The sequence below is a fragment of the Bombus pyrosoma genome, linkage group LG6 (assembly GCF_014825855.1).
Source record: "Bombus pyrosoma isolate SC7728 linkage group LG6, ASM1482585v1, whole genome shotgun sequence".
Lineage (NCBI taxonomy): Eukaryota > Metazoa > Arthropoda > Insecta > Hymenoptera > Apidae > Bombus > Bombus pyrosoma.
Window position 1 is genome coordinate 394260 of NC_057775.1, and position 12961 is coordinate 407220.

General features: G+C 32.3%; 5 protein-coding genes and 1 long non-coding RNA gene across 8 annotated transcripts in view; 4 read left to right on the forward strand and 2 right to left on the reverse strand.

Annotated features, from left to right (window-relative positions):
- The first annotated feature begins 101 nt into the window (after positions 1 to 101).
- Positions 102 to 2290, forward strand: LOC122568349 (U3 small nucleolar RNA-associated protein 15 homolog). Its single transcript, XM_043727987.1, has 5 exons — positions 102 to 235; positions 434 to 1016; positions 1111 to 1331; positions 1438 to 1873; positions 1965 to 2290. Exons 1-5 carry the CDS (start codon positions 146 to 148, stop codon positions 2198 to 2200), a joined length of 1566 nt encoding a protein of 521 aa, XP_043583922.1. The 5' UTR covers positions 102 to 145; the 3' UTR covers positions 2201 to 2290.
- A 78-nt stretch (positions 2291 to 2368) lies between these two features.
- Positions 2369 to 3979, reverse strand: LOC122568352 (programmed cell death protein 7). Its single transcript, XM_043727991.1, has 3 exons — positions 2991 to 3979; positions 2715 to 2919; positions 2369 to 2646 (listed from the first exon to the last, which is right to left on the reverse strand). The coding sequence occupies exons 1-3, from the start codon at positions 3823 to 3825 to the stop codon at positions 2523 to 2525; spliced, it is 1164 nt and encodes a 387-aa protein (XP_043583926.1). The 5' UTR covers positions 3826 to 3979; the 3' UTR covers positions 2369 to 2522.
- Position 3980: 1 nt separating this feature from the next.
- LOC122568358 (tubulin-specific chaperone A) lies at positions 3981 to 4797 on the reverse strand. The gene is made up of 2 exons (XM_043727999.1): positions 4523 to 4797; positions 3981 to 4249 (listed from the first exon to the last, which is right to left on the reverse strand). Exons 1-2 carry the CDS (start codon positions 4650 to 4652, stop codon positions 4023 to 4025), a joined length of 357 nt encoding a protein of 118 aa, XP_043583934.1. The 5' UTR covers positions 4653 to 4797; the 3' UTR covers positions 3981 to 4022.
- Positions 4798 to 4855: 58 nt separating this feature from the next.
- On the forward strand, positions 4856 to 8962 carry LOC122568351 (protein prenyltransferase alpha subunit repeat-containing protein 1). 2 transcript variants are annotated; one of them, XM_043727989.1, is made up of 3 exons: positions 4856 to 4996; positions 5385 to 5580; positions 6607 to 8962. In XM_043727989.1, the coding sequence occupies exons 2-3, from the start codon at positions 5504 to 5506 to the stop codon at positions 7829 to 7831; spliced, it is 1302 nt and encodes a 433-aa protein (XP_043583924.1). In that variant the 5' UTR covers positions 4856 to 4996; positions 5385 to 5503; the 3' UTR covers positions 7832 to 8962. The 2 variants fall into 2 exon arrangements, with proteins under 2 accessions (XP_043583924.1, XP_043583925.1); XM_043727990.1 differs by lacking the exon at positions 4856 to 4996 and having other exon boundaries at positions 5366 to 5580.
- Positions 8963 to 9653: 691 nt separating this feature from the next.
- LOC122568347 (GRAM domain-containing protein 2B-like) overlaps positions 9654 to 12961 on the forward strand; it is a 77102-nt gene continuing 73794 nt past the window's right edge. For both annotated transcript variants that reach the window (XM_043727984.1, XM_043727985.1), the window contains exon 1: positions 9654 to 9891. In XM_043727984.1, the coding sequence (XP_043583919.1) occupies positions 9807 to 9891 (85 nt within the window). In that variant the 5' untranslated portion in view covers positions 9654 to 9806. The remainder of the gene's footprint in view (positions 9892 to 12961) is intronic.
- Positions 9901 to 11207, forward strand: LOC122568360. The gene is made up of 2 exons (XR_006317073.1): positions 9901 to 10201; positions 10290 to 11207. It is a non-coding gene; the product is annotated as an uncharacterized LOC122568360 (long non-coding RNA).

The window sequence follows — 12961 nt, forward strand, 5'->3', positions numbered from 1 at the left end:
TTTAGAAGTTTCTGTATTTAATAATTGTAACAGGGAAATAGATTCTTGGAGTCAGGAAAATCGAACGGAGCACCTTCCATCAATTGTCAACAGGAGAAGTTTACCCCCTCTATCGAATTTTATTACAGCTGACATTTTGAAAGAAATGGCGTCCTTCAAGAAAATAAATACTAAAATATTCGCAAGACCAAACTCCGAATTTACTCCGGATAATATATATTGGAAAAAGTATAGTGTAAGTATGTTGTAACAACAAAGGCAATTTTAAGTTTTCTATAATCATATAGTATTGTTTATTCACGATGCTCTCACGTGTACAAACCTTAACCTAGAAGTAACTAGTATTTACTATTATTTACGTATTAAGTAAACTATTTAAGGGTATTGTGAAATTAAAATTTATAAAAATGTGATTGTGTCATTTGCTCTACAGGCTCCTGTTTTAGTTAAAGAATTTGGGCCAATTGATTATATCGATTTTTCTCCAGTGGAACCACATTATTTTGCTGTCACTTGTTCAGTCAGAGTGCAGGTATACAATCCAATTACAAAATTGGTTACAAAAAATCTCAGTAGATTCAAAGAAGCCACCTATGGTGGATCCTTTCGTAATGATGGCAAGCTAATCTGTGCTGGTGGTGAAGAAGCAGTAATTAGGCTCTTTGATGTTAATACAAAAAGTCTTCTTCGACTTTTTTCTGGGCACAAAGCTGCTATACATAGAACTTTCTTCACTGCAGATAATCTTCATATTGCTTCATTTTCTGATGATAAGACTGTAGCTGTTTGGGATATACCAAGTGAAAAGCAAATGATATCCTTTAATGAACATTCAGATTATATCAGAGCTGGTGCCGTTAGTCCTATTTCTACAGACATATTATTGTCTGGTGGTTATGACAAACATATATATATGTATGATACAAGAACAAGCAAACAAATTCTTAGTGTAAACCATGAAGCCCCTGTTGAAAGTTTATTATTCTTACCCTCTGGTGGAATATTTTTATCTGCAGGTATGTTATTTTGATTTTGATAAAATATAATATTTTTTTAAATAAAAAGGTGTTTCATATATACATCTAATTATATTTTCCTGATTGTGAACAGGTGGGACAGAAATTCGAGTTTGGGATGCACTTGCTGGTGGCAGATTACTTGCCAAAATTACCCAACATCATAAAACTGTAATGTGTTTAAAAATAGCTTCAAATGGACGCAGGATTTTGTCTGGCTCATTGGATCGACATGTAAAAATTTATGACTCTGGAACATATAAAACTGTTCATTCCTTGGATTATCCAAATTCAGTTCTTAGTATAGGAATTAGTGTAAGAAAAAAATTACATTTTATATTTTTAATCATAATATAAAACGACATTATACTTCGTATTCTTAATCACAAATCAAAAGTCTACATGCAATTTATAATTGCAGCCAAATGATGAAACAATAGTAGCTGGTATGATTGATGGTTTAATTTCTGTGAGAAGAAGAGAAGAAGAAGTAAAAAGTGAAAAACTGCAATGTAAAAAGGTTTCATACAGACGCTCTGGAAGAAATTTACATACACCTCAAGTAGATGTTGTTGTGCATGAAGAAACGAAAGAAATTATATCCAAACATGATACCTGTTTAAGAAAGTTCGAATATTCAAAAGCTTTAGATTGTGTCATGTCCAGATATGTGGTAAAAAATGTACCACATGTTGCGGTTGCACTTATGCAGGAACTTATTAGAAGGCAGGGCTTAAAACAAGCTCTTAGCGGTAGAGATGGCAAATCTCTTGTAAATATTCTTAAATTTCTGAATAGACATATAGGAAACATTCGATTTGGAAGAGTTTTATTATATGTAGCTAATGTATTAATGGGTATGTTGTAAATTTTTCCTTTTTATATCTACTGTTTAAAAAGCATTTGTTTCGAAAAGTATATATTCTATTCAAATCGACTTCTTAATAGATGTTTATGAAGATCATTTGGACGAACTTGCTGCAGAACCGCGAAAAATGTTTAGTATTTTAGCGGCGAAGTTAGAAGAAGAAGAGAATTTAATACTAGCATTATCAGAATTACAAGGAAAATTGCATATGATATTGTCTGCTGCGGAAAATATACTTCCTGCACCAGCGAAAGATGTCCAGGCCTTGGAACCTTCAAGTGCAGCTCAAAAAAATTTAATTTTAAGTATAGCATGAATATAATTTAATACAATATGATTTATGTATTATAACAAAATCTGTACATACCTTTAATACGTACTTTAATAAAATTCAAATATTACATTACACGCTTTCAGTTCTAAAAGAACATTCAAATCATAATACATTTAATTAACTGTGGGTATAAATATTTAAAATACAGTAGACCAGAGAAGCGTTTATTTTTCTTAAATCATATCATATTTAAATGCGTATAATGCGTACTGTTTATATTTGTATAGTATAAATTATTAAGACGATATCAAATTTTACTTATTTTCACAATCTAGAATCTACAATTGCATACTATGAGTTTATTTCATGAAACTTCTTTTTTTAAGCATTTTTGCCAGGCAGCAGAGGATGGCTTATCAGGCATTACCCACCCAATTGGTATTGCTGATGCATTGCTGTCCGTACTTATATATTTATCCCAAGCAGTTCTAGAAATAAAGCAGTTGTAGTAATGAAAATAGTAATAATATATAATTATGATAATAGTTACGTTTACCTAATAATAATTAGTTTGGTTAAATCTATATTATATTGATCAGATGTTATTTTTCTTCCAAATAATACTTTTTCCCATTCATCAAACAGACTCCTTTTTTGTTTTTCAATTCTTTCTTCATTATCATTTTTCAACATTAATCTTAAACCCTGTTCCTCTATAGAATACTCACGATCAAGCATCGACCATTGCTCTGTTAGTTTGGCTAGAAAAATATGTATACTTATGATGTAATTGTCAAATACAGTTATCAAAATAATTATTACAAATGAATACCAATAATATTATTAAATGCTTTATCTGCTGCTGAAGATAAATGTTCCCCTCTAGCTCTGGCAATATTGGCCTTTACATTTCGCAGATTTCGCAATTCTTGTAACAATCCAAGATATTTCCTAGCATCAGTTCTTTTCCCTCTAACATCAAATAAAATCATATCAGCATCTTTACGTAAATTTTCTTCTTGCTTTTCTTTCTCTATTACAGCTTGTTCCTTCCTAATCCATGAGTCAATTTGTGCATGCATTTTTGCTCTCCTTTCCATTCTCATTAATTTCTCATTTTTCCATTTTTCCTTTTTCATTTTTTCTCTCAACCTCTTTTTCTTTCGTCTTTCTAAATCTTTTTTTAATTGATTACAAAAATTCTGATCTCTAATAGGCTCTAATAATTTAACAATTTCTTCTTTTGCTGCATTACAAATACTTATCTTCTGTTGCCATTCTTCTTCTGTTAAATGCTGGCTATTTTTAAGCTCTGCACAAATTACTTTCAATTTCTCATTTAATTTGTATGCCGATGTTATAGCATTTTTAGTTATTGCAATCTTAGATTTTTTGTAGGTATTTCTCTGGTCATTTATATTATTAGATTGATCAGTTTCTAGAAGAAAATTTTCAATATCTCTTTCGTCAGCTTGTCGTTTTCCTAAGTTAATCACTGATGTAGCATTCTCATTATCAGATATAGCAACTGAATAAACAATATTTTGATATACATTCATATTATAATTGGCATTATAAATGGACTGATCTATTGGATAAGACATATTGTAGCATGAATCCCTACAACTTTGTGTAGCATCCTCTAAATGACTTTGATTATTAAACATAATTGTTCAAAGTTACTTAATTTCTTAACTTCAAGTTATTTAATTTTAAAAAATATAATATACCTTAATACTATTACTTCCTTTACGTATGAAATGATTATTTTAACTAGTTTACAAATCTTATATTATCTTACATGAAAATATAGGTTCTTTCAATTTTCGACAATATCTTAAAGAACTCAATAGGCTTTGCTTTTTTAACACATCTCCATAATTTCTCCTTCTTTGGGAAGTTGAGCTTCTGCTCCTTGCAATACCTTTTCTGCTTCTATATAATCTTCAACCTCTTTTAAATCTTGTTCTGTATCCAAAATTTTTTTAAGTTCTTCGAAAGCTTTAACAAGACGTCGTTGGCAATCTGGTATCATCATGAGAGATTCTTGAAGTACTTCCTCTTGCTTTTTTATATCATAACCATCTTTATCTGTAATAAAATTAAAATGAGATAACTATTATCCCTCAAAGAAATAGAAATAAAGTGAACTTTTTATTGCATCATTTCGTGTACTGAATACATCGACAGGCATAATAATGAGTAATATATCAGTTGTTTAATCAAGTAAATATTTCAGCGTATTAAATGAAAAATAAAAAAGAAGGATATGAGAATGTTTGAATAAATAACACAGCTATTGAAAGGATCGAAATAACAAAAAAATACAACAAATTTTCGATTGCATTTTTCAAGTGTTCTCACCCTGTTCCTTTAATTTTTGTATCCTTTCACGTTGCTGTGCTGCTTCTTTCTCGTAAGTGACTTTTTCTTTCGCGAGACGTTTCACAACTCCAGTCTTAATTTTTAGAGTTCTTATACGAGGATCAGACATTGTTTTAATTTAAATATTTTACCTCAGATGCAGGAAACGAAGCGTTTACTGATTAAACGAGTTTTTCCTTATAAGGTAAGATGAATAGCTATAAATGAAATGAAGAGGAACTTTGTAACGTATAGGTTATACCGATTGATAGCCGGAGACTCCTCGTCGTATTCCATTAAGTTATGTTCTTATGACATGAACTTATCGAGAATGTCGATTATTTCAATCGATTATCTAATTCACGTTTAATATCTTTCGAATTTTGAAGAATAAAAATATTACGTTAAAATCAATTAGCGTAAAACTTGCATGAAGAAAAGTGTGTTCTTCATGTTTTAAAACAAATATCTTTTGTGAGTATTAATGTATCTACTTATTGTTTTAAAAGGGAAAAGTTTTTATTTCGATTAAATTATTATTTTAACAGTTATTGTTATATTGCATGACAGAGCATTCTGTCGTTAATATTTCTATAGATATCATTAGTAGTATAAGTCATTGTTCTATAAATATATATAACAAGATATTAATTAGCCTGATGTTTTAAATATAAAATAATAAGCTACATGTTTATATTATTACATCTATTTAATTTGTTTTCTTAGAAAGAGAAATATATGTAGATTTAATATTTTCTTAGCACAATTTAGAGGTAATAATTTCGCGCCATTTGATTTCGAACATTCGAGACTTGCAGTAAACTTCAAACAGTATCGCAGTATATCCCCCACACTTCCGCAGAAAAACGCTACATCGTGCCTGCATTGAAAGGTGCAGTGAGAGAAACAGAAGGGTTAATTGTGTATCGGTTTATACCTGATTTCCCGAGACATGTAACAAATAATAGTGACAAGGTTACAATGCAAGACGATATTTTCCCGGCTGCAGAGAAAATCCTTTCCGACATCGAAAATGTGGTGAAGAAGAATCCGTCACTGTGAGTGTTTTCTTAGATGCATTACGAGGGCGGAGTCTTTAAAAATATCTATGAAATGTACCACTAAATCCTTAGATTTTGATCTCTTAACGTGTTTATCGTATAGACGGTGCAACGTTTTACATAGCGTGTTTTAATTTTGATAAAATTATATCGTAACATCATCGTTGTACATTTTAATCGGACATAAGCATATACGACGCTTTGTAAAAGGTTTGCATAGTAAATACAGTATTAGCAATGTTGGTATCTGGTATTTACGATAGGAAACTGGCGCCATCGCGATTATTAAATCTTAATACTTACTATTGAACATGCTTTCTCTCTCTCTCTCTCTTTCTACTGTATAAAAGTGCATTATATATATATATATTATAATATGTATGTATATTGCAAGTATTATAACTGCATACATCACGGATACCACATACCAATAACCAATAATGATAATATATATCAAACTAAATTCAGATATGTTAAAAATATAATTTTATAACACATATGTACATCTAAAAAGTGGTACTATTCCTACATTATCTTATAAATATTCTTTATGTTGTTATGTAATTCATAACATTTCTTCTGAGATATAATTTAATCATTTTTTAAATGTATTGTCATACCTGTATTTATTTATATTGAATACTGTTTAACCCTGATAAGCTCTTTGAATTTTTATGTCCTAACGTATCTTTTATTTTAATAAGCATATAGTGCTGTAATGCTTCAAGAAAAATTGTAGTATAAAAGTTAAACTAGAAAAAAATCCTACTCCTCGTATAATTTGCTCAAACTTAAGAAATTCTTTAATAATAGAGAAACGCAATTGAGTCGAAAATGATCCGAAGGATATAGAAGGGTTAATAAAAAATTTTCAATTCATTTATATAAATTGGACATATTTATGTACATTTGTACATTGTACATTGAAAATTGTTATCCATTACTTAAGTTACTTTTTACAGCAGCAGTTGATAGAATGCGAGAATTCGCGTGAGTAAAGCGTTGACTCGTTTGCAATTTCAGGAAGAGTTTCGAAATAATTCCCGCGGAAGACAATGAGAACAAATCGCCTGTATTCCATCAGGAGGACTGTCTCGGGTTGGCGTCGTGGTGCGTGCAACCACTTTACTGCTATGCTTATCGCCGTCTCTTCGAACTTCGGCAAAATAAACACAGACGGGAGGAACCAAGCACAATAGCAAGATGGTTATTGGGCGCGTTGTTATTGAATCCAGACGTCACGACGTTTTGGAATATGCGTCGGGAGTTAGTAAGGAGCCACAAGTTGGAAGCATCCGAGGAATTCTTTTTCTCACGATTGGTGCTTTATCATAAGCCGAAATGTTTCGAGGCGTTTGCCTATCGGCGGTGGTTATTGTCGTACATATTGAACAGTAAGGATGGACATTACGATCCGGAATCGGTGGAATCGCCCTTCTGTAGGGAACTGGATATAGCGACTACGTGCGCGGACAGATACGCGAGCAACTATCATGCCTGGAGTCACAGGCGTCATGTAATGACTCTTCGTGAATCGTGTGGATTCGCTTATCCGACTCTAGAGACAGAATGGAAGAATTCGCTGGCATGGTGTCAACGACACGTATCGGATTATAGCGGGCTTTCCTATCGACAGTTCCTGTTGAATAAGTACATGTTCGAATTGAAGGAACTGCCGAGGGAACCGTTTATAAAGTGCCCGGATGTCGGGGAGCAATGGAAAGAGGAACTGTTCGCTTACGTTAAATCGAACATCAGTGATACAGAGGACATGCATCAATTGCAGAGGTTATTCGGTAGAACGAACGCGGAATTCAGAACGACTACTTCTTCGTCGAGAACGAAACAACATCAAACAGCGTATTTCCGTTCTTTGTCATATTGGCTGGAAGAATGTCGCGCGAATGACAGTGTTATTTGCATGTATAACGATCACGAGGCTCTCTGGTGTCATCGTAGATTCCTCGCGTATTTTCTCCTGCGTTTCATGGCGACGAATCACTTCTGTCGCGGAGATGAACACGATGTCGACAGTCAATCCAATGACAAATCGGTTGAAAGAAAAAATGTTCAAAAATTATTAGCGGACAACGATGTGATGTTGTGTCACGATTTTCTCGTGCAAGCATTCCGCGCGTACACCAACAAGATCGCTGATCTCGCCACCAAACGGGATCAACACGAGAAGATGTTGGTTGAGAGGTTCTTTAAATTTCTTCAGAGCATCGGGTTCGAAATCAGATCGTGATTTCGTTGAGTCGAGGTTGTACTTTGGCATGGCAGATAACATATGCGCAATAATCGATATGCATTGATATGCCATTGTAAAAATAACGCAATAACTCTCTTATTCTGTATTCCACGCAGACGTAATTCCTAGCCGTATACTTTATTCATGAATTGTATCTCAATAATGCTCTCTCGTCTGATCTGTTTGCGCGGCGAATTCTGTGCGCGTAAATCAGTGCTGTCCACGAGAGGGACCCCTTATGTGACTTTGTCCCCCTTTGCGTGTCATCATATTATAAGAGGAAAAGAAAAAGGGGAAGAGATCAAATATTATTTCTTTCTTTTTCTAACTCTCTCTGAAAACGAACGGATACAGGCGAGAAACTCATATTGGTAGCGTGTATGCGTAGCATATGCGACAGAGTGGGAGAATTCTTCTCTACACCCTGGAGTTGAAGTTGAACAGCACTGTCACATAAATAAATGATATAGAATCGTTTACGGTAACGCAAGATCTAATGTACAATGTAGATGAAAATGGAATGAGTATCGATACTTATTTTTGAGACATTTACCGCGTATTATTTAAGGATATTTTCAATAACCGAGCACGATATATCGTATCGTGATGAATTAACGGAGAAAAAGAAGAAACCAGAAGTTGGGCGATGTTTGATTTTCTAAACGTTGTCCGACATTTGAGAGAATATGTACCCTATGGTTGTGTGGTAAATAAGAAAAAAAAGTGTCTTTTGAGGCTATAGGGAAGTATTATCACGGGATAAATGTGTATAGTCGAACGTTGACAAAGTATGATATGAAAAAAAGAAGAAAAAAGATGTTAGTTTTGTAATCATGTGTTTTTAGTCACCTTGTAGAATAACAGAGGCCCGGTAACGCAGGCCGTTTACGTCGTCAGGCCAATTGTTTTGACGCCACTAGTACATATGCGACATTGGCCACGTTGTCCTCCTTTGGCACGACAACCTAACCAAAAATAAACCTTTCGACTTTTGACTGAATTTCTCGTCAGTCTACCGGGAACGGTCGTTAAACGCGTGCGATCGCCAGATTTCTTGTCCACCAAGTCCTATAACTTCCGTTTCATTGTTACATGTTAATAAAGTTCAGTGAACCCTGTCGACAACAATTCTTATCTTTTCATGCACCGTCCACCGATGCAGCTTCGCCTTTGCTACATGTACATATGTATCTCGTATAGGTTTTCTCATAAAACGGACTTGGCCCTAATGCGACGTTCCATTTGTCTTGACCTTAATCTTCCAATACCCTTCAACTCTCGCAATTAACGTTCACACGTGTAAGAGAGAACAGAGAACGCAAAATCCGCGGGAAATTGCACATCTCCAATAGTATGATTATAAACGTTATTTTCGTTGATGCACGTGAAGTCGATCCAAGAAGATACCATGCATTTATTCTTTTATGTAATTGTACTGCATTTATGAAAACATGCTACAATTAATGATTAAGAACATCACTATTAAATGCTGTGGGATATAGTAAAAATACCTATAAATATCGCTGTTTTAGTTCTTTCAAGACAGTTTCGTGTCTTCCAATGTAGAATGATGCCATCCTACATATTTATATACGATTTATTAATCGACATATGACGATTCTAGTTAATAAGCAATCAACAACACATTCATCACTCAAACGATTTTGATGAGTTGTATGCAATACATTGATACACGTTCAAGGAATCAAAAGAAATTCGTATATTATATTAGATATATCATTGTCAATGGATTACCCTTAATATATTGTCGAAACTTGCACGTGACTATTGTCTATTACGTCCATTGGTCGATGAGTTCGATTGTGCCACGAGGTACGACGAGTCGGTCGATAGGTATCCTCAGAAATTCCACTCGAGGCAACGTGACAAGGTGTGCAGTGGCGGGTCGGACGAGTTGTTTTCTCTTCGCTCGTTTATCCAAAATCGGATACATATATCGGAAGGCGAATCGATGACGTCTGATGCCGGATCCACGTTTCAAAATAACCTCAATGATTTCTCCAAACAGAACCAGATGGAAATCGCTCAAAACAAAGGTAAGCCGAACTTTTTTCGTTGCTTGTTACATTATCTACTATTATAATAACTTTATAATAACCAACGACCGTTTAGCAAATAATTAGTTTTTGAAAATTTTTTATAAAATAATTCATTTTAATACTTTTGTTGTTTAAGACGTCATAGGTTACAAACGTCGTAGTATTTTCTTGGTTTGTTGGTATTCATGGATAAGTAATTACTATTTTATATCGATGTTCTATGCCGCGCGAGTATTTATAGCTTGCGTTACAAGCGTACCTAGTTGGAAGGTTTGAACGTTGGCGGAAAACTCGATTTTTCAATTAGGTGAATTTAGTTATTTTTTAGATGTTTAAGTATACCATGTTTGATTATTTTTATTAAAACTATTGTTTTTTGCATTTTGAAATCTTAGATATATTCGCGAGGATATTGTCGCAATACACCATACGGAATCTCTTAAGTAAAAGGCTAGTAATATTGTGAAAGTAGGCAGTAAGTGCTCTTTGTTACAATAAAAGTGGGCGAATCTTATCTTTCTGTTGATTACACATAATCTTTAGCTATTAAATTATCACATGTTTAACGTATGTCGTATACATCTTAATGCAATATAACTTACTTATTAACTAAAATACTAAGCTACTTTTTGTTAAATTATATTTTTTATTATTACAAAGTGCACTTCATTCTTAATGAAATATTCGCATGAAATAAATTTTTATTAATAAAATACTATCATAGTTAGAATTTGATACATTCGTATGAAAAACTAGGAATAAATTAATGATATTGAAACTAACAAAATAATTTTTTACATGACATAGAAATTTGTTAATAAAATAATATCATAATTGGAATCTGATATATTCATAGCTTCATCCACCAGAAATCAATAATAAAATTTAACGAAAAATGATTATGTGAAGATAGATACTAATAGTCACATAAAATTGAAACTCACTCAAAAATAATATTGGAATTCTATGTATTCGTTGTAGAAATCAGCAATAAAGATAGAGAATTATTAAACTTTGACCTATTGTCGAATTAACCACATATAAATTCGCTCCTTCCCGCTTGATCCTTTATTCGTAGACTCGATATACATAAGAGAGTTCAGAACGATTCCACTTAGCATGTAGTAATAGTTAGGATGTAAATTTTATTAAACAGCAATTCACGCGAGGAAGAAGTTCGCCGCGTTTTGATAAACCGACGAAAATCCTTTAAGAAGATTAATGCATTATTAGGCAAGAGACCCGCGTAGTGTTCGTAAAAAATATTCTATTTAAAACGTGTACGTAAAACAATAAAGCAGCTTTTCAACGGATTTCTATAATTTTTCCTTGGATTATAAACCCCTATTCTTAATCTAGGAGTTAGAACCATGAATGAAGACGATAAGTCTCACGGAATGAGACTTAGGTAATTAAAAAAAATTTTTCCCCTTGATAAAAAATTCAATGGTTTTAGATATTTGTTCGTTTATTGAAAATAATTGTAATTATTATCTGGATGCTTACACTGTTGTAGACATCCAATAACATCTCGTGTATTTTTGCATTTTCTAATTTCATTCTATATTCCATAAATGCATAAATATCCACAATTCAATTAATTCACCTTTACTTTTAATATCATAATTACTATAAAATAGAAAGAAATGGAATAGTTGAAGAAATAGATTGTAAAATTAAAATATGAAAATATGATAAAATATGATAGAATTTATACGAAACTATTAATATTTTGCATTAATAGTATTAATACTGTTAGAAATTCTAATTGCATTTGTAGCAACGTTAACGTAGTAACTTAATTAATCCCATAAGACGATATTTTTTTTTTAATGTTCCCGTTAGAATATTAAAATTCTATTATCTACAGACATTACACACCGTAAATCATAACGGTTTAAAAATAATTTCCTAACTATTATATACGATCGTAATCATTATCTCGTTATTGTTTTACAAACATGTTACAATTAGAGACATTGTCTCGAAGACATCGTTGACATCGTGCATATATGCATATAATATGACCAGAGGATAGATGTTCGACATATAGTATCTACCATTATTGTCAGACGAACTTTAACTCCACAGTGACTACCATCCATGCAACTAGCACGTTGCAAACAGGAACTATTCGTTTACCTTACGTATTAAGGTTTGCTGATGGACGAGACATACATTTTTCCACAGAGAAAATACTTATGTAGATACCTTTAATTACGTTTAATATAATTTTTTTAAATGTTATAGTTACTTATAATAACACGAAATCGATAAACATATAGCGTAAATTAAATTTTTCTCAGATACCACAAATTTTTCGTAGTAAACAAAATTTAAATATCAAGTATTTAAAATTAGAAAGATATAAAACTGTACAATATGATTTACCAGATTTATATTTAGCTTTGTAGCTGGAAATATAATAATTATGTTTGTTTTTTTATATTTGAGGAGGATCCTTTTCCCACAAATAAATATATATATATATATATAGTATATATGTATATATAGTATACATATAGTATATATGTATATATAGTATATATGTATATATAGTATACATATAGTATATATATAGTATATATAATATTTATCTAATATATATATATATATATATATATTAGATAAATATTATGATATTATATGTGACTTATCACACTTGTCCTCTGTAGTATTTACAAAACCAAATATTTATAAGAGACCCCGTTATATTTTGACTCTGACGGTAGTAGCATTCACGTGTCGTCGCATAAATCTATTTTAACGTTTCGTTCCCCAACAGAGCGACTGATTCCATATAAATGTGACAATTTTCAATGCAATGCAGACTGACCTTCTATTTTAAGATCGGTTTAATCTGTCGTTGGCATGCTCGCCGTAAACAAAATGCACATTTCTTCATGCATTACAAGTGTCGCGACGTACATATGTATGTATGTATTATGCTCTGTCGCTTAGATAAACAAATACTTCATTTGCGTAGTTTAGAAAAGCGTGTTATGTCAATTATTATGAAACACACGATGAAGTCTGTATATAGATTTATCCTGCCAGTCATAAGTAC

Bases quoted from the DNA above. Each gene is read 5' to 3' on its own strand.
- LOC122568351 (XM_043727989.1), top strand. From the start codon at position 5,504: ATGCAAGACGATATTTTCCCGGCTGCAGAGAAAATCCTTTCCGACATC. The intron at 5,581-6,606 runs GTGAGTGTTTTC...TTGCAATTTCAG, and splicing joins GTGAAGAAGAATCCGTCACT to GAAGAGTTTCGAAATAATTC.
- LOC122568352 (XM_043727991.1), bottom strand. From the start codon at position 3,825: ATGTTTAATAATCAAAGTCATTTAGAGGATGCTACACAAAGTTGTAGG. The intron at 2,920-2,990 runs GTATTCATTTGT...ATATTTTTCTAG, and splicing joins AGCATTTAATAATATTATTG to CCAAACTAACAGAGCAATGG. The intron at 2,647-2,714 runs GTAAACGTAACT...CTTTATTTCTAG, and splicing joins ACCAAACTAATTATTATTAG to AACTGCTTGGGATAAATATA.
- LOC122568358 (XM_043727999.1), bottom strand. From the start codon at position 4,652: ATGTCTGATCCTCGTATAAGAACTCTAAAAATTAAGACTGGAGTTGTG. The intron at 4,250-4,522 runs GTGAGAACACTT...ATTTTATTACAG, and splicing joins ACAAAAATTAAAGGAACAGG to ATAAAGATGGTTATGATATA.
- LOC122568349 (XM_043727987.1), top strand. From the start codon at position 146: ATGGCGTCCTTCAAGAAAATAAATACTAAAATATTCGCAAGACCAAAC. The intron at 236-433 runs GTAAGTATGTTG...TTTGCTCTACAG, and splicing joins TATATTGGAAAAAGTATAGT to GCTCCTGTTTTAGTTAAAGA. The intron at 1,874-1,964 runs GTATGTTGTAAA...ACTTCTTAATAG, and splicing joins TGTAGCTAATGTATTAATGG to ATGTTTATGAAGATCATTTG.